Source organism: Amblyomma mixtum, chromosome 3, assembly GCF_055824585.1.
Source record: "Amblyomma mixtum isolate Tamu chromosome 3, ASM5582458v1, whole genome shotgun sequence".
Lineage (NCBI taxonomy): Eukaryota > Metazoa > Arthropoda > Arachnida > Ixodida > Ixodidae > Amblyomma > Amblyomma mixtum.
In genome coordinates this window covers 196,863,028-196,881,730 of record NC_143014.1, presented here as the reverse complement: position 1 = coordinate 196,881,730, position 18,703 = coordinate 196,863,028, and the positions used below count along the sequence as shown (strand labels likewise).

General features: G+C 42.4%; 1 protein-coding gene across 2 annotated transcripts; it reads left to right on the top strand.

The window, feature by feature from the left end:
- The first annotated feature begins 25 nt into the window (after positions 1-25).
- Tgt (tRNA-guanine transglycosylase) lies at positions 26-17,581 on the top strand. 2 transcript variants are annotated; one of them, XM_089582415.1, is made up of 8 exons: positions 26-258; positions 445-513; positions 628-845; positions 7,737-7,852; positions 7,967-8,105; positions 11,243-11,318; positions 15,312-15,506; positions 17,309-17,581. In XM_089582415.1, exons 1-8 carry the CDS (start codon positions 34-36, stop codon positions 17,459-17,461), a joined length of 1,191 nt encoding a protein of 396 aa, XP_089438541.1. In that variant the 5' UTR covers positions 26-33; the 3' UTR covers positions 17,462-17,581. The 2 variants fall into 2 exon arrangements, with proteins under 2 accessions (XP_089438541.1, XP_089438542.1); XM_089582416.1 differs by lacking the exon at positions 17,309-17,581 and adding an exon at positions 15,913-17,206.
- The last annotated feature ends 1,122 nt before the right edge of the window (positions 17,582-18,703 follow it).

Below are 18,703 nucleotides of genomic sequence, written 5' to 3'. Positions count from 1 at the left end.
CCAAGCCAGCTAAGCACAAGTCTGAATGACAATATGGCGGCGCCCTTAAAACATGCTTTGAAGTTTGAAATTGTCGCGGAGTGCAACGTTACGAAAGCAAGAGCCTCGATTTTAACGCTTCCTCATGCAGTTGTTGAGACACCGGTATTCATGCCAGTGGGCACACAGGGCACACTCAAAGGTCTTGTGCCCGAGCAGATTGAGGAGCAGAAGTGCAATATGATCCTTGCAAACACTTACCATCTCGGCATGCGACCCGTAAGTTGTCAATAAAGCAAATGTGCAGCCAGCACAGAAATGCGCTTAACGAATATCTATCCGAGTCTTTGTTCTGTGTAAATTTTCGTTATTTACTGGCGTAATGTACGGCAAAAGTGTATTGAATGCATGACTATGCATACTGAATTTATTTTCACCATAGATGTGTGTGTGCTCGTTCTGCAGGGAACAGACATTTTGCAAAAGGCTGGTGGTCTTCACAAATTCATGAATTGGAAAAATGGTCTGCTTACTGTAAGTTATGCTATATACTTGCTGTCTACATTGCTGATTTGTGCAGGACTGGCGAGCAAACATATTCATTTGCATTGTTCTAACGTGCCACTGCCACGCACTTCCATATTCAAGGACAGCGGCGGTTTCCAAATGGTCTCCCTTGTCAAGCTGAGCGAAGTTACAGAGGAGGGCGTGAGGTTTGTGTCGCCGTACGACCAGCGCGAGATCATGCTCAGCCCTGAAAAGTCGACCGAAATACAGAACACAATTCACGCGGACATTATGATGCAACTGGACGACGTCGTCAGCAGCACGATATCCGGGCCGCGGGTTGAAGAAGCCATGCACAGGTTCTTTTCAATTTTATTTTCCAATTATTGCCTTAGAAGAGACTGCTATTCTGCTGTAGTGGTACTACAGAATTTTATTGGGCCAGATTTTATGGCTGCAGAATTGAGAATTTGCTGCATTGTAAAATGTATCCAACTGCTTGCTTGCCAAAGTTCATTTTGTTGCAGCACATAGACTTTCCATATCTACAAATGTTTGTTGTAGGTGCGGTGTTATGAGATACTTCAAGTAGTTTCCTGCAAATGTCTGGTATTTTCAGTGCTGACTAATCATTGCGCCCTTTACTGAAAGCAAGCCGCACAATATATTTTGCTACATTTCAGTAGGGGAAAACAATGACTTTGACGAAATGCATGCAAAGAGCTTGCAGCTTGGATGATTACTTGCATCTGCCATATTGAAAACTGTGAACGTCTGCTATTGCAAATGTTTATGCTGGTGTAATTTTTGTGAGATTCCGGAAATCTCTCATAAAATGAGCATTGCGAAAATTCTGGCATAAAGCCTCTCTTGTGTACAGCACACTGATATGTCTTTTCTGTGTACCTTTTCATTATAGTTAGGGGTTGGACTTTTCGGTTCAAAGTGAAATATGTATGCCCAGTTCAATTTTCGAAATTTGGTTTTAACCATAAAAGTTCAGTATTCATGGCATGGAAGCCACAGATAGCTTGGTACTAAGTAGGAATTACCCTCAAAGGAGGAAATTAATCATGTACACCAGCCAGGGGCTTGGTGAGATGGTAGTACCTTTGGACTAAGCAGCGCAGTCGTGCATTTTGAGGCGTTGCTCTGCAACCGTGCATGTCTCTTCATACTGAGAGGCTCCACTTACCTCCTTACCAAGCACCGTATGCTAGCGCAGTGCTGTTCACTGCATATGAGGATACTGACGCGAAATCACGCATAAATGTCATAAAAAAGTGTCATTTTGTGGCTACCGTGACTACCAAGCAACAGTTCCATCACTGCAATCAACACGTAGACCATGCCATGCCCCATTGGCCTCTTGCTTGACCTAGTGTGACAGTTGACTCATTTCATTACCTTTATGTTAGATAAAGGCGATAATATATCCTTGAACAAACATAGCTTTTAATGCGACCGTTCATGCACTAAATATTTCTAAATCAAATGCTCGAGCTGGCAAAGAGGCTGAGATAAACAAATTAATGAGTTTTTACCATACTGAGATGCCTCACTGTATCAGGGAAAAGAAGTGAATAATTCATATGCCAAAAAAAAAAAAAACGAATACTTGGTTCTGAAATAAAAACCGAAAAAAGTCTGCCGAGTTTTCCAGAAATAAAGACCAAAAAATCCAGCCCCTAATTATAGTCATGTATTTGTGTTCCATATTACTTGCTACCAGGAGGATTTTCTGGCCTGAACCAACAGTCTGTTTACTTAAGTTTAGGTAATAATATTGTCAAGTAGTAATGGGAGTTTCATGCCCGACCTAATCCACTGCCATGAGAATAAATTAAATTACAGTAGGCAGTTTGCTATTGGTAATTTAACCTATTAAAGTGAAGTGTCTGATTTGAAGAGAAATATAGAAAAAAAATGTTTTCAGGCTTTCTTCTTATACTTTGGCTGAATAGAACGCGAAGTGTACTAATATTTCAAAATTTTCGGTATCAGATTAGATACTCTTCTCTTTAAATCATGAAATGAAATAGTCATTATTTGAAATTACAAGTGCTTATTGAGTCAATTTCAGATATTTGAACTGTGTGGCAATGAGACTTGAAAGGCAAAACTGAAAGGAGCCGTTAAAAGCCTATGAACTCCCCACTTCAGCCCGCCCCCCAATTCTCAGTTCTAAATTTTCCCCTCCTTTTTTCTTCAGCCTTTTTCCTTTCCTTAATTTCTCCCGGCTAGCTCGGGCGCAATCCTGTGCTCACCCAATACAAAGGGTACAGCCATATATCATCATCATCATCACCATCAGAGAGAGTGTGTAACCACCCATGGATAGCATTCAATTCTTCATTGCTCACAGAAATTGGTTGAAGAATTTTCATCGTGATCACAGTTGTCTAATATACCTATTATAAATTGTTTTTATGTGGATGTGCACATCATTATGGACAGATTAAACACAAATGGGACAGTACAAATGAAAATAGGCATATTTTGGTTGATTGAGGATAAACCAGGTTTGCTTCTTGTTTGTACTATTATTTGACTTCTCTTAATCAAAACTTGCATGTTTTTATGTGTTCCCACACATGCTTCATTTTCTTGCGATAGTTCATTTCAGTCCAACCTAATCCATACTCTGTACCGATAGCTACAAAGGCTAGTGGCCGCTCCAATACAAAAATTACTTGCAGTTCAGCCTCAAAGCGCAGAAGACTTAAATGCAGATTTACAAAAAACAAGCAGCAAAAAACCAAGAATAAGATAGGAGACTGCAAGAAGAATACAAAAAAAATACAAAAATAAGAAAAGAATACATAGAATACAAAGAAAAACATGCCAAAACTAAACACCAAGGAGGTGTCAGGAATTCACAAAACAAGAGTTTTAGGCAAAATTTGATTAGACTTGTAATGCAGTTTACAAGTCATTTTAAAATTTCTGGCTACTTTTACCTCGATCAGCAATCCGTTCCATATTTTTGCTCCATTGAACTCTATCCGGCGTTCACCTGATACATTGCTACATTTTGGAAGGTTAAATTTACAAGTGGATGCTTGTCTTGTATTACGGGTAGGTAGAGCAAAAAGGGCTTAACGGAAGGGGAAAGCTAGTGTTTATTGTGTTGTTTATCAAGAGCGAGATTTTATAGTTGTGCAAGGATGGGAACGATAGTACATGATTAGCATAAAAAATGTTGCTCCTAGGGTTATCTGAATCATATCTTATCGTGTTCAGTGCCTCTTTTTGGAGACGAAATAAACGTGACAAGTAGTTTGTATATGTTTGGCCCGAAGATTCACAACAGTAACTGATATGTTAATGACAGAAAGTGTAGTATAGGGAGCGTAATACATCGTACGGAAAATAATATCTTGCCTTAGTGAGCATGTGGCATCCAAAAGCTAATTTTTTGCATATGTTGTTAATTTGTTCTTTTCAATGTAAATTGCAATCAAAAATAACTGCCAAGTATTTGAAAGACAAGACTAGTTGTATTAACGAGCTGCCTAGAGTAAGTGTAATTGAATTGTTAGTTGTCTTGTACCTAGAATGAAAAATCACATACTTATACGTACTAGTGCATAATAGCAGACAATTGGCAGAACAGTTATCTTGGTGCCCTAGAATCCATTGATTGTCTCGATGTGTTGAATGAGTTCATGCAAGATCTCTTTAACAAAAGCAAATATTTTGTAACAAAACTTAATGAAAGTAAATTTATCACTTCAAAAAAACTGGGTGATGATGTTCTGCGACATGTGACCTGCAGATGGCACTGCGGTCTTCTAAGCTGGAGATACATAGAAAGAGATAAGAAGTGTGACAGCTGACGAGGTACGCAAAGGATTAAGGCAAGGTTGTCCTCTATCACCGCTGCTGTTCATGCTTTATAGGATAAATAAGGAAAGACGGCTACAAGGTAGTAATCTTGGTTATAGTCTGTCCTACAGATTAGGCAAAAAGGTTGTAGGGCAGCCGCTCCTTGGTTTTCTGCATACGGACAATATTGTACTGTTAGCAGATAGCCAGGAAGATTTGCAGACTCTGGTTAACTCTTGTGGAGACAAAGGAGATGCTCTAGGCTTCACTTTTAGTACAGTTAAGTCTGGTCTGATGATTTTCAACGATTCATCTGATCAGTTTCTTACAATACAAGACCATCAGATACAGAGTGGCAGTACAGATGTCTTCGGGGTATGGGTAAATGAAGGATAGGTGTACATGGAAAAGCACGAACAGACTGTTAGGACAAAAGGGCGAAGAGATGCCATGAGGACATTATAGGGGTACAACAAATACGAACTGCTGAGAGGTATTTGGAAAGGAATAATGGTGCCTGGGCTTACTTTCGGGAACACGGTTTTATGCCTAAGGGCAGAAGTTCAGTCGAGATTAAAAATAAATCAGGGATCTGTTCGAAGATTAGCACTGGGTGCCCACAGCAAAACCACAAACAAGGCAGTACTGTAGGATAAGGGCTGGGCATCGTTCGATACACAGAAAGCTCAAATCATATGAAGAATGCCTGAGAAAATTAGACAATAACAGGTGGGCAGCTAAGCTTTTTAAACACTTCCACAGAAGGAGCGTTGGCTCACAGTGACGGAATAGGACTTTAGGAAACTAACCAGCAAGTCACAAGGACAGAGAAATAAGGAGCATTAAACGACAGGTAAAAAACGCAGGAGGTAAAAACTGGATGTATTCTGTGGAAAAGAAACAGAGTAGAACTATATTGAAATTGGAAAAGGCAGATCAGGAAGGAATCGTTCTGTGATAACTCAAGAAGCAGTGCCCTGCTCTTTGAAACTAGATCAGGGTGTCTTAGAACGCAGAACTACAAAACGAAATTTGACCAAAAAGATGACACATGTGCAGTGTGTGGTAAATCTGTAGAAACAATGGAACATCTTATACTCGAATGTGGTGGTATCCATCCGGATGTCAATGCAGGCACAGTCACTCTGCCTGAGGCCCTAGTGTTTAGAGTCATGTGGAAGTTAGCAAAAAGTGATTGGAATATTGGTGGCTTAAAAGCAGAGGGGTGACATAAGGTTAGAAGTGTATGATTAAAAGCGTATTTAGAGAAACTGGCGAAATTATAGACTGATTTATAATACCGTTAAAGAAAAAATAGAGCATGGTGGCAACTGCCACCACCCCGTTTAAAAGGGGACGCTCCTATCTTCCATCCATCCGTCTGTCCATCCATCCGTCCATCTCTTTAGTTTTCGCTTTTCATTCTAAGTTATCCCTAGGGTGCCTGAAGGCCAGCGCTGGCATCGGAGCAGCCTAGTTTTCGTCAGTTTTCTTGCAAGTTGGTGGTGTAGGCCATAATTGCTCCCGACAGCCTTGTATGAATGACAGTTGTAAATAAGTGTTTATTGTTACATTGTGGGAGATGACTAGTGTTGATTTCGATTAACCTCTGTCCGCCAGTCACGCTCAGCTAATGTGCAGGTGTCAGAGCCGAGAGTGGCAGGATTAGGAAACACTTCATTTCCCTACTATGGAAGGTGGCGAACTCAAGCACTTTGATGGCAGAATTCACAACACTGGTGGTCTTGATTATTGGGGCTCCTAGAGCGACAGGGAAGAGGGTATAACTGTGAAGTATTGTCTGGTGATGAGTTGGGACCGAACACAAATGTCCGTTAAAAAAAATGTTCTGTACCAAATTTCACCATAATTTAGTCCAACCTAATCAATCGTCTGTTGTAACTTGGTCCGTTAAAACTGAAACTTGTAGGATTTAAAATGTGTGATAACCAAACAAAATTACTCGTAATGTTCGTAACATCCACTTGTCCATTTTACCCAGATCCGTTGTAACGAGCATCAGCTGTATTGTGCATGAGGCAGTCCGTGCTTTTTTGAACAATAACTGTGTTATTGAAATTTGGAGCACGGCCACAATAGTACTGTACATCAACACAAGTTTGCTGCATTTTACTGACATTTTTTCCTTCATGTCTTGTGTGTTGGTAGTTTTTTGTCCCACTGGAAAGCCTCTATATCATTGTCATAGAGAAAGGCATTGCAAAAGATATTCAGCCTTCATATATTGTTTGCACTGATTCAGAAACAAGTTTCTTTTTTCTTTTCAAGGATTGCAGGATTTCAATCAAGTGTTTCAGTTACAGTGCACATTTTGCTCTGTAATTACACAAAACTACACTAACAATGCAGACTTAATGTGAAGTCATGATAGAGCCTGCCCATGGTTCAGAAAGTCGCTGCATGAATTCTGCAGGGTGTTGATCATTTTCACAAAACAGCATGTGTAATCTTCTCTGGTGGCAGCATGTGAGAGCAGTGGCTGATACGAGTGTAGGAGCCAGCCTAACTGAAGCCATCGCTTCATTGGGGGCATAAGACTGGGCCATAACCCAGCATTGACATGACATTTTTTAAGGCTTTGCATATTTCCTTTTAACAAAGAAAAAGAATCACTTGCAATGCAACATAGTGTGAGCAGATGAAACAGATATTTTCGAAGGGGATGTAGAACGTGCTAATTTAGACTTACCCTAGATAATCAGTATTTAAGAGAGTGATAACTACACAAAGCATTGATGCAAAATAATAATAACAACAACAACTTTATTTCTTCCTCCAAAACTACAGTGACAAAGGAGCTGCAGAAAAAGCTGTCGTGAACAGCTTTACTAGGCTGCAGCCCCTATATACCAGGCAGCAATGACAGGAGTCAAAAGCGAAATATCACATGCATGGATGTTTCATTTCTCCAGTGAATGAATTGAAAAAAAAGGGGCAGAATTTATAGCAAAACAAAATAATAAGACCAAACGAAATCTTATCTGTAGTTCTGGACACACAGCGTAATTTTCATATTCCTTGAAGCAGGATCACACATGTTCAAGACATTCATGTATCAGATAACAGCGCAAATTACAAGCACAATGAAATGAACAATTCAAAATAGGGAAAGCAAAACACACTTACTGCAGTTTCAAATATCAAATCTGTTCCCCCTTACCTACGTAAACTTCTTGGTCAGTGACATTTCTTTCATCATAAAAATATATATATATAAAAAATACCTTTGCAAGATGGCTGTAAACAACATCGGTTGGGTTTTTTGTGAAGGCTCTACATTTTTTTAAGCTTTAAACTTTAAGGAAACGCTTACACTTTGCAATGCTGAAAAGTTGTTGCTCCATGTTGTATTCTCATTATGTTGTGGATGATGTAGGTTCCTATTTACATTCCCTTTGCAGGACAATCAGATGGCTTGATCGATGCTTGGCAGCACACAAGAATTCAGCAACCCAAAACATTTTTCCAATTGTTCAGGGCGGCTTGGATGCTGCTTTGCGTGAACGGTGTGCTCTGGGTGAGGCTTAATTTTTCAAACACGATTTAGCTTTCTGTTGTGCTGGAAGTGAAGAGCTTTTTTTTTTTATGGCCAGGCATCCGTGCTAATGCATATTTTGGTTTCCTCTTGTAGAACTGCTAAAAAGGGACGTTGCAGGCTATGCCATTGGGGGCCTTAGTGGAGGAGAGAGCAAAGATGATTTTTGGCCAATGGTGGACATTAGCACAAACTTGCTTCCAAAGAACAAACCACGATATCTTATGGGTGTTGGGTAAGTCTCTGGACTGCTTTTGTAGGAAGAAAGTGTGAGCGTTGATTGAAATATAGGCAGTTTTTAATTTATCCATTTTATTGAGGATGAAATGAATTTTTTGCTAGCTTGGTAATACCATCTTCATCCATGCTATACCGTTGAAGCATGTGACAGCACTTTGGACAGTTGCATTCGTAGTCTTATCACTGTTTAGGTTAGCATTGCATACTGCCATGATTTTAAATTGCAGGCAAGTGTAGTAGGTTACTAGTGAAAGCTAAGTGAACAAATGTTTGTGACCGCATGGATATGTTATTGAGGCAGCCGTGCAAAAGGCACCCTGTTAACTTTACAGTGTCATAATTTAATAGGTGACACCTTAGTCCTGTAGTTGCAGGAGATATTTTATGTACTTGTGGTGGTGGTGGTGTGTGGAGCTCAGTGTCCTAAAGCTGCACGTGGGCTATGGGAAACGCCGTAGTGAAGGGCTGCAGATTAGTTTCGACCACCTGGGGTTTTTTAACATACACTGAAATCGCATCGCACACTGGCATTTTCACGTTTCACCTCAATGCAGCCACTGAGCCACCGTGGTGGGTTTAGGGGAGCATATACCACTGCGTAATTGTAAACATGGGGATCATAGGCCATGCTTGAACATAGAAGAAATAGTGCCCACTCAAGTGGCATTTATTAGACTTGTTTACAGTATGCCAGCTAGGAGACAGTACAGTTTCCTCTTAAGAGCCTCAACTAAAGAATCGGGGACCCATCCACTCTGCACAGAGGCATCAAAGGGTAGGGGGTTCACAGGCACACTAAATATTTGTTCCATATAGTTGCCATGTTGCTACGCATGTGCACACTTGCTTGTACACATACATTGCAGCAGGTTGCAGATGCAGACTTGTGCACAGTTAGGATTACTATTATATTGAATTAATAGAAAAGGACATCATTGACTGCAGAATATGTGTCACAACAGTCATGGAAAGAGAGGATAGGTGGGGAGGTCGGTTAGAAGAGTGTTTTGGTTAGCTACCCTGCACCGGGGGAAAAAGAACAGGGGATGTAAGAGGGAAAGAGATAGTATAGTTTAATGGGGCGGTTAGTCTTGAAAAAGTGTGCAAGGAGGCTACCAGCTATTGGCTGTGATATTTAATCTGTAGCTTACAAGAATGAACCACGGAGGCTTTGATTGCAGTAGTGCCACATTTTATGGTTAGAAGGATAGGAAGCTAGAAGTTTGAGCAACTTAACTGTTATGTTCTCATAACCAGGGCATTGTGTCTGTTAGTGTTTTTTTTTTTTTTTTTTATGGAATCCTTCAAGGTTCGCTTTATATCCCATTGCTGTTGACTGTAATCTTTCAGAGTTATTGCTGGAGAATTCACAAATTTCCATTTAGGACATCGGCATATGCTCAGAAAGCTGGTCAAGTGTAGGATGACGTGAGCTCTCATAAAATGCAGCGGTGCATTTTAGGTGCTGGAAGGAGAGTGGCCTTCCAGCCTTCCACTTATTTAACTTGTCTCAAGTTCTTGCTAGTGAAATACAAAGAAAAAGTTGCCAGTGCTTTTCAACTTCCCCCACGGAAAAAAACAACCCCTTCAGCTCTACTGGCCCCCTGAAGGGGCCCACTCAGACACTCAGGCCCATAGATCACAGACTGCATATCACTTCACATGGGAATCACATGGCCGCATATGGTGCATTCCTGTTGGCAAGCAGGTGAACATGGCAATGCTGCATTCTCACGTGTAAGAAAGTGATCGTGTGATACTGGAGTGATGGCATTGTTAGGTTTTCTTTTGCAACATGTATACTACCACTACTGTAAAACTACTATTACCGCAACACTATAAGCCCTGGAAAACTATTATCAGGGCAAAATGATTTATTACAATGATCATCTGTTCATTTTGATTTGGTAAAAATATGAGTTTATGAAGTTGGCGACGAGTGTATGAAGCATTATTATAGGCACAATCGCTGAGACTATTTTATGCTTTAAGAGCCCTCATGGGGATTGGCTCATACAACTATACAGTGTCATAATGCTTTTCGTTCTCCAACATCTTATCTTTGGTATTTTCACACTATATTTCAAATTTTCAACTTTCTAGACCAACTGCATCATTGTATTTATTTCTAGCAGTCATATAATGAGAGTACATAACACCATAACTGGCCATTTATATCATGCCTTGTCATTCATCGGAATGGATAGCGTCTCGTATGAACTTCTTACTCAAGGAACTGTACGTGATATAAATGTTTTAGTGGCTTGTGTGCAAGTAAAAATTGCTTACCGTTTGTGCATGACAATGGGGACACAAAATTTTTGCTCCAGAGTTGCACCAATTTTTTAAACCTTGTTACTAGCCAGCCTTCATTGTCTAGCATGTACAGTACAATACAAAGCTTCGTACTTGTAAAGAACTGTCAAACAGTATTTATTCATGAAGAACTTGGGTTTTTCAGGGGGAGATTGATGAAAGGGAATCATATTCTGCATTTTGGTCTTAACTTCTATGACTAGTTTTGATTACAGGTAGACCCTTTGCCAAAAATATGCAACTGTGTAGCAGGGCCCTTGTAGCACACATGGAAGTCGTAAGCTCCAGAAAAGTGACAAGAATTATTATTACTTTCAAGAGATTTGAAACACTGCTAAACAAGAAACATGCAACAGAAGCATGCTCGATGGGCTTTGCATTTCTGACTAAGTCTGTCAATTATTTTTGATAGAGGACACATAACACTTATATTGTGACATTATACTGCTGGATGCACTGTTGTGTCATGAAGGTGAGAAGTACATAGAAATCTGGCAGCTGATTTTATACACCTGTGAGAGCAACTGTATATACTGTAGCCCAAAATAGGTACTTGCATCCATAAGAGTGCATTGTAAAAATTCTTAAGGAAAACCACTCATGGTAGCTCTAGAAGGGCACTGTTTTAACTCTTCGTGCAAAATTTGAGCACTGTTTAGCTCATGACAAGTACAAAACAATTTTTTGGGCTTGCTGCACAAATTATAAAGGTTGTGGTAGTGGGCTGGATGGTTGTGGTTTTCTCTAATCTTTAGCTCTACTTAGCACTTGTGTAGAGTTTGCTTTCTGAAGGACTTTTTTTCTCTCCCTGCTTAGCTTTGCTGTTGACCTCGTTGTCTGCAGTGCACTGGGGTGTGACATGTTTGACTGTGTTTTTCCTACGAGGACAGCGGTACGTGGCATTTTATCATTACTATTTCTGTGAAAAATTTTATGCTGATTCTTTATTACTTGACATGTATTACCATATTTGCTCACATAATGAACCCACTTTTTTTCCTTTTTTCCATATAAGTTGACATGAAATTGGGGGGGGGGGGGGGACTCATTATGTGGGGGGAAAAAAAATTGGCTGTGGTTTGACCAATGGCCATCCTGAGTAGAATTGTGGAAGCAACGGCACGGCGATCGCAGCGGCGGTGGCATCTTAGGGGGCACTTTGTCTAAAGTGCGTAGAGGCGAAAGCGTTTCCGCACCACTTTGACTGCCTCTGCTGCACTGATGACGTCACACATAATTTAAGTTTAGTTTAGTTTAGTTTATGGGGTTTAACGTCCCAAAGCGACTAAGGCTATGAGAGACGCCGTAGTGGAGGGCTCCAGAAATTTCGACCACCTGGGGTTCTTTAACGTGCACTGACATCGCACAGTACACGGGCCTCTAGAATTTCTCCTCCAAAGAAATTCCAGCCGCCACGGCCGGGATCGAACCCGCGTCTTTCGGGTCAGCAGCCGAGCACCATAACCGCTGAGCCACCGCGGCGGCTCACACATAATTTAATGCAAATTACTAAGTAATGATGAATTACTGATAATGGCTAATTATTTATTAATGACCAAACACTAATTAACTGGTAACTAATGATGCTTAAGCTTTGCCTTTAGGAGTGGAATGCGACAGCGTGTTGTTGCGCTGCCAGGGAGTCCACGGAACGCCACCACCCGTTCGGCGCAATGCCTTGCCCTTTGAACGCAATGCTTTTTGAGGAAAGGAAATGGCGCAGTAATTCTCTGTCATCTCGGTGGAAACTTCAACCACACCGTACAGGGAGGGAGGAAGTGGGAGTGAAAGAAGAAAGAGAAAGAGGGGCCGCAATGAAGAAAATGAAAATTGTATTTGAGGAAAGGAAATTACTCAGTAACTGTCTCACACTCGCTCCTCGCGCATGCGCAGTTGGGGCTCTCCGGGGCTCCGCAAAATCGCTCACACCTAGCGTAGTGTTGCTTCCGCAACAAAAGTTTTGACAGATTTTGTTGTAAGGGTCAAATTTTTATATCATTTGTCTGTACGCCCATCCATCTGTCCACCGTCATCAACAAAAGCACGCGGTCATCAAGTTGCATCTTTACATCACCCACATTTGTGTCACCGGTGTTCAGCATCATTCGCTTCAAAAGGTGTTTGCTGTATCACTGCGTGATCTTGTGATTTTTTGATAACCGATGGCACCAGCTCATGGTGGCAAGGTAAAGCAAACATGCTGAACACCGGCCCTGATTGTCAAGTGCCCATTTTTATTCAAGGTTAAAAAAAAAGTATATTCTCAATGGCAGAATTTGGGGTGGGTTCATTGCGTGAGTAAATTACAGTGTTTACTTTACACTTGATATTGGTGATAATTATTTATGAACTTTTTATGTTTAGCAGTTGTTAATAACGAGACAATGCATTTACATTTACATGCTGCAGAAGTTTTGTCACATAAGATGTCAGGTTTCATTGTGGTGTTATTTGCACCCAGCACAGATTACGTCTTGTATGCAGAGCAGATCAAGAAGAGGAACTTGGAGTGCAGGGTAGTTCCGATGTCTTTGCTCTGCTTCAACTCTACCGTATATGTAATCGTTGTGCAGCTCTTAGACAGCATACTATACTGTCCCACTGGGGCTTTGAACTTGGTCTTCATGTGTTCAGCCTCTTGCACAGATTTTACACTAACGTGCTAGCTCAAAGCATGTTGCTGGAAGCCCTAGCAATTGAGTTCTTGTTTAAGCATATACCGTATAAACGCGTGTAAGGGCCGCACCCGTGTATGGGCCGCACCCCGTTTGCCCGAAGGCAATGTTTAAAAAAAAATAAATCCGTGTAAGGGCCGCACCCGAACTTTCCATGACCCAGGCGGGAATAGCCTTCTAAATGCACGCGCCGTGGCCTCCGCGATCGGCTCCGGCTGCGAACTACGGTGCGCACGATCGCGGAGCGCTTGATCGCGGAGGCCAAGCACGCGCACAAGAGCTTCCAAAAACCGTCCATGGATGGCGCCCGAGGCCGCAGCCATCATCATTGTCAATTTTTTTTCTCCCCCCCCCCCCCCCTTCCCCGCGACTTCCCGCTATCTAATCAGCATCAGTATCGCCAGGGCTGTGGCATGTTGCAAGTTGCGCGTCCGCGCCGAGGGTGGCGCCCCGGTCGAAACGATTGCAGCTATCCTGGTATCGGCGGTAAACGGGGCTGCAGTTAAGCCTAATAAAAGTGAAATTTTTCGACCACTATCAATAATAAAAACATGCTTATGAACTAAATTATAACCAGCCATAGGTATTAAAAATAAGACATCAAAGAAATTAGTTGCGAAGATGACGACGCGGGTAACGCGGCAGCAGACGACAAGCAGACGACGCACGGTCAGCCGCGCAAGCGAAAACGGCGACGTCGGCGACATTCGCACTGCAGCAGCGTCATTGGCGTCATGTCGAGTCACACAGTGAGCTTTTCTTGGAGTCTTTATACTAAGAACTAGCACTGCAGCATATTATGTTGTCCCTAGCCCAACGCACTGTGATTTCTTTTACACGAGTCAAAGGTTGAAAATTTTTTCTGCCTTTCTCTGCGTGTGTTTATTCATAGCCACATACTGATGCGTTTCAATACAGGTCAGATGTTTTACTTCTCTGCTATTTACCTAAATCTCTTACAAAGTCGCGTACAAACGTATATTCAGTCATGTAGCATTTTATTATGTATACTGTACCTTGATACCTTTTTTTATCCCCTATATATTCTCTGTGCGCTCATGTCTTCTAGGTTTACATAATGGCGTTTTTTTTATTTTGATTTTTAGGATGCCTGTTACTGATACTGCAATGTCACTCATACTTAAAATCATTTTTTGGACATCGATTGTCACTGCTGATGTTCTTTTAATAAATTGTTCTTTGTACAAAAACCATTTACGCTTTTCGTTCTCGATCGAGCGCAGCTGCTAAGCAGTCGCGCCGCTCGCAACCATACACCATGCTACATCAACAGACACATCGAAATACAAAAGCGAGTGAGCAGATTCCGTAAGTACTTAGGAAATCAAGCGTGAATGCAGCGCGGGATCAGTTAATCACCACTATTTACAAAGCTTGGATCGAGCTAGCGGCCGCCAGCACCAGGTACAGTGCAATGTAGCGCGAGCAACCGGCCACAACCAGCCGCCTAAACGCGCGCCGCCATATTGGATTTTTGATGCGTTTACCGCCTCTCCCAGGTGCCGCCACCATCGCCTTCGAAAAAAACGTCCCCATTGGCTCTATGAGAGTGTCACTCCCTTGGTATCGCCAGCTCCAGCCTTTTATGGCGGATTAGCGCGTTCGCCGTAGTTGTGGCTTTCGCGTGCTGCCGCTTAGTAAGCACCTTATCAGCTACACGGCTGGGAGTTAGCTCTCGAACGCGGCAAGCGTGCGGCGGGCAGGGAACTCGACGTGGCCGAGAAGTGCGTCCGATGACCGTGCAATCAAAAGGGTGCATTGAGAAACACAAGCTGCAAAAAACGCGCTTTCCGAGGCGAGCCGTGTGTTTCCCCGAACTGCTCTGCTAGTGATGGAAATGCGAACAACGGCTACGCGTTGACAGCGGACATGCTGCGCGGCTTTTTTGGGATGAGCGTGCACCAGAATAAATGCCGTTCATTCCCTGATTGCTGTGTTTTTGCTTTAAATTTTTTTTTTTTTTCTAAATCGCGTGTATGGGCCGCACCCCGAAAATTGGCTCCCGAATCTGGAAAAAAAAGTGCGGCCCTTACACGCGTTTATACGGTACATTGAAAACACATAACTGCTCCAGGGTTCAAATAGATGCAGTGGGTTGAAAAACTGGCATGTTAGAGGAGAGCAAAATGTTATTTAGCACTTTAAAATGAGAAGCTTCCTTATTATGTCTTTTTAACCTGTGTTTTCAGAGATTTGGCTGTGCTTTGGTGATGGGGGGCCAGTTAAACCTGAAGAACACTGAATTTTGCAATGACTTTAGCCCTATCGAAGATGATTGTCCATGTTCCACTTGCCGCCAGTACACACGAGCTTACCTGCACCACATTGTCAAGCAAGAGACAGTTGCCTGTCATTTGGTGTCTATCCACAATGTCAACTTCCAGGTAGCACCCTTTTCATTATTTTATTTTGCTTTATTACTTTGCGTGCATTTCAAGGTGTTCTGCAAAAGGCTAAGTTTTGTGTTTTCAGCTACCATATAAGCAACATAACTTCCTTACCAATGAGTCAGCTTCTTTCACATTTAGGAACCTGTTTCTTACACTAGTTACTTGTGTCTTGAGCCCATGCAGTATCCATTTGTGTTTGTGCTCTCATTTACTTGTGCTTCACTCAGGGGAACTAGAGAGTGATCATTACAACAGCTTACATTGCACTACTGCCTGTAGCATCATGTGGGTGCAGCTATGCATGGTTAAGATTCAGTTGTGAAGAATGACTTTATTGCACAGCTTTGAAGCATCTGCATTGTTAAATGAGTAGAGGCCACAAATTTTTGTTGTGTTGTAGTGTTCTTTTCTTGGAACAATGCACAAGACAGTGAAGATGGATTGCCCCGTGGAATTCACCTAAGCCAAGTAAATAATTTGTAATTGTTTTTCTCTCAGGTTATTTCGTTTTTGGTTTCAACAGCTGAATGGCGGCTATGCTGTCGCAGATAAGTTGAGAGTACATTAAGGTCATGTGAGGCATATCAGAATCATGTTGTATTAGGTCTTTGTTCATTTCTTGTCATTATGGCTCTTGGAGAAGGCTGGAGTAATAGTTGGAGTAAATTAAAGCCACAAAGCAGCAATATTATGGTAGTTATTATACACCTCATAGCATCTCAACACTGTCTCAGCTTGTCTGTGACATCATGGGGATCATTTGGCTGTTGAAATCGATACCGAAACAACTTGAGGAAAAAATTAATTTATAAATTATTAGCAGGCAAAGGCAGATTCAAGATGTATACCAATGTCTAACGCACTATTCCAAAAAACAAAACACCACAAAACATTTGGTGTCCCAACTTCTTTAAATGCAAGAATAAGCAAAGTGCCAAGTCCAAAATTAGTAATTATTAGTAATTAGATGTTTGATAGCCGTGAGTAGTAAAAGTTTAAACTTCAGGTTTCAGGTGTTTAACTTGTGGCCTTGTATTTTATCAGTGACAATTACAAAATGTGAACAGACCTTAAAGGGTGCCTGCAGCGGTTTGTAAGTGGCTATAAAAGTATATGCATTATGTAGAGTAAAGGCTATTGAGCGTTCATGCTGTATACAAGACAGTGAGCTAATAATTTGCAAATAATTTTTAATAATTTCCATTCCCATGCCTCGCGACAAAGTCTGGCGCTGGTCACACAAAATCCTGCCTCGCGGCGTCATAGAAGCTTGCGTGACATCAGCTGCGAGAATCTCTCACTGTCTTGCCTAAAACCGCAGCGACATTAGTAGATGAAGGAAGCAGAGTGCACGACTGGCTGGAGACCGTGGTGCATGACTCTTTTCCACTCTCGACTCTAATGTTTGCCATGGCGGGAGAGCGAGCAACAAAAAAAAAAAAGTGAACAGCAGCTGTGTGATGCATTCGTGGGTGGAGCGTGGTCCCGGCCTGTTATCTGTATTTTTGTCTGGCTCACTTCAGTGTATGAGTTGAGAGGGAAAAGGCAGAGGATCATTCTTAATCGCTGATAACTCTGGTGCTTCTTAAGCTAAGTTGTAAATTTTAGCAGGAGGATGATGGGCGATTCAATATCTGTCAGTCTTTTGCTTACCCCTGGTACACATCACTGCGGGAACTTTTTAGTGCAGAAATTCATTCTTGGCCTACACCCTGCAATTTTTGTCACCTCAAAAAAGTGTCCACACCTGATGCATTATGGAGTGAGCTGAGAAAACTCTTTTTTTTCTTTTTAAGATGAGGCTTATGAAGAGCATCCGAGACAACATCAAGGCTGGAACCTTTGTCAGCTTTGTGAAGGCCTTTATGAAGACATTTTATCCAAAAAGTGACTACCCCGGTTGGGTGGTTGATGCTCTTGCAGCTGTAAATATTCACTTGGATCTGTGATCATTTTGCCATTCTTAGTAGTAACAAATGATCTTGCCTTTGGGTCCAAATGCTGGTTTCAGCAGCTTCAGTGCAAGTGAAATAAAATGCTTTTCAGTAAGACAACTTCTCATTTCTTCACATTTAAAAAAAAAAGCTTGTCTGATTCCATTTACTTGCATTGTGTGTGCAAAATCTGCTTCTGGTCAGTGTTAGCAAGCAGTTAACATAGAGGGTTTTGATTCTTAAATAAATTTGATTCTTATAAATGTGCTTTTAACCTTTTTTGTTCAAGATGAACTACTGCACATTGCATCCACATTGCAGGTAATGTTGTCTAAGGGTAGTGAAAAGCGTTTACTTTTTTTTGGAGCTGTAAACATTGTTACGAATATGCAAATTGTGGAGGCCAGTGTTGAGGTCGCCCAGGAGGCGACCACGGCCACGTTTATTTGAGGCTGCCTTAGAAGAGATAGCGACAGAGCAGCAGCGGCAGCGTCCGGCGAGGCCGAAGTCCAGAGCGTTCTCTGCTGCGCGAGCCGGCGTTCTCCTGCGCGTGCCCACCGCTTCGTCGTCTTCCGCGTGCCGAAGCGGTGGCGCTACAGAGGCCCCCACCCAGCACGAACGTCCGGTTTGTGCGAAAGGGACATAAAACACGAGAGGAGAGGGTGGAACAAAAGAAAAAAATGTAAACTGGAAACGAAAGGCCGGTGAGTTCAGGTCGGTAGTCCGGGAAGGCAGTCAGGCTGGAGAACAAAGCTCAGGCGGTCGAGCCTGGCTGCTTCGCAACGGGCGAGGGAGGCAGAAAGGGGAAGGCGAGGACAGGGGCAGCAGACATGAAAAGTCACCCAGTAAGCGTCGACGAGATGGTCGTAAAGCAGTCTTCAGATAAACTAGTAGTGGTGGCAGTGGGCTCGAGGATGGCCTGAACATCAACCAACGTACAGATGTCCGAGCGTGTGAAGCGCGTCGCCCCAGCCGGCGGGGTAGTAGGTGCCGCCTGATACAGCCCTGTAGTTTGGTAACCCGACCTGCGCCGCAGCCCAGGTCGGGTTACTTTCCGAAGAGGTGGGGCACGTGGCGAGAGATACCTCTTCTGGTGGTGGTCCCAAGGCAGGCACCACAGCTGGCAAGCAGGGCTGAGCAGGAGCCGTCGGACGGGTGCTCGCACGTGGATCGTCGTCTAGAGCCGAAGCTTGTTGTACCGTGTGGGATGCAGGGCGGAGAAGGTTTGCGCCGAAAAACTTGAAGAAGGCGTCCTTC

Coding starts and splice junctions, on each gene's coding strand:
- Tgt (XM_089582415.1), top strand. CDS start 34: ATGGCGGCGCCCTTAAAACATGCTTTGAAGTTTGAAATTGTCGCGGAG. Junction 259..444: donor ACCATCTCGGCATGCGACCC/GTAAGTTGTCAA, acceptor CTCGTTCTGCAG/GGAACAGACATTTTGCAAAA. Junction 7,853..7,966: donor GCGTGAACGGTGTGCTCTGG/GTGAGGCTTAAT, acceptor TTCCTCTTGTAG/AACTGCTAAAAAGGGACGTT.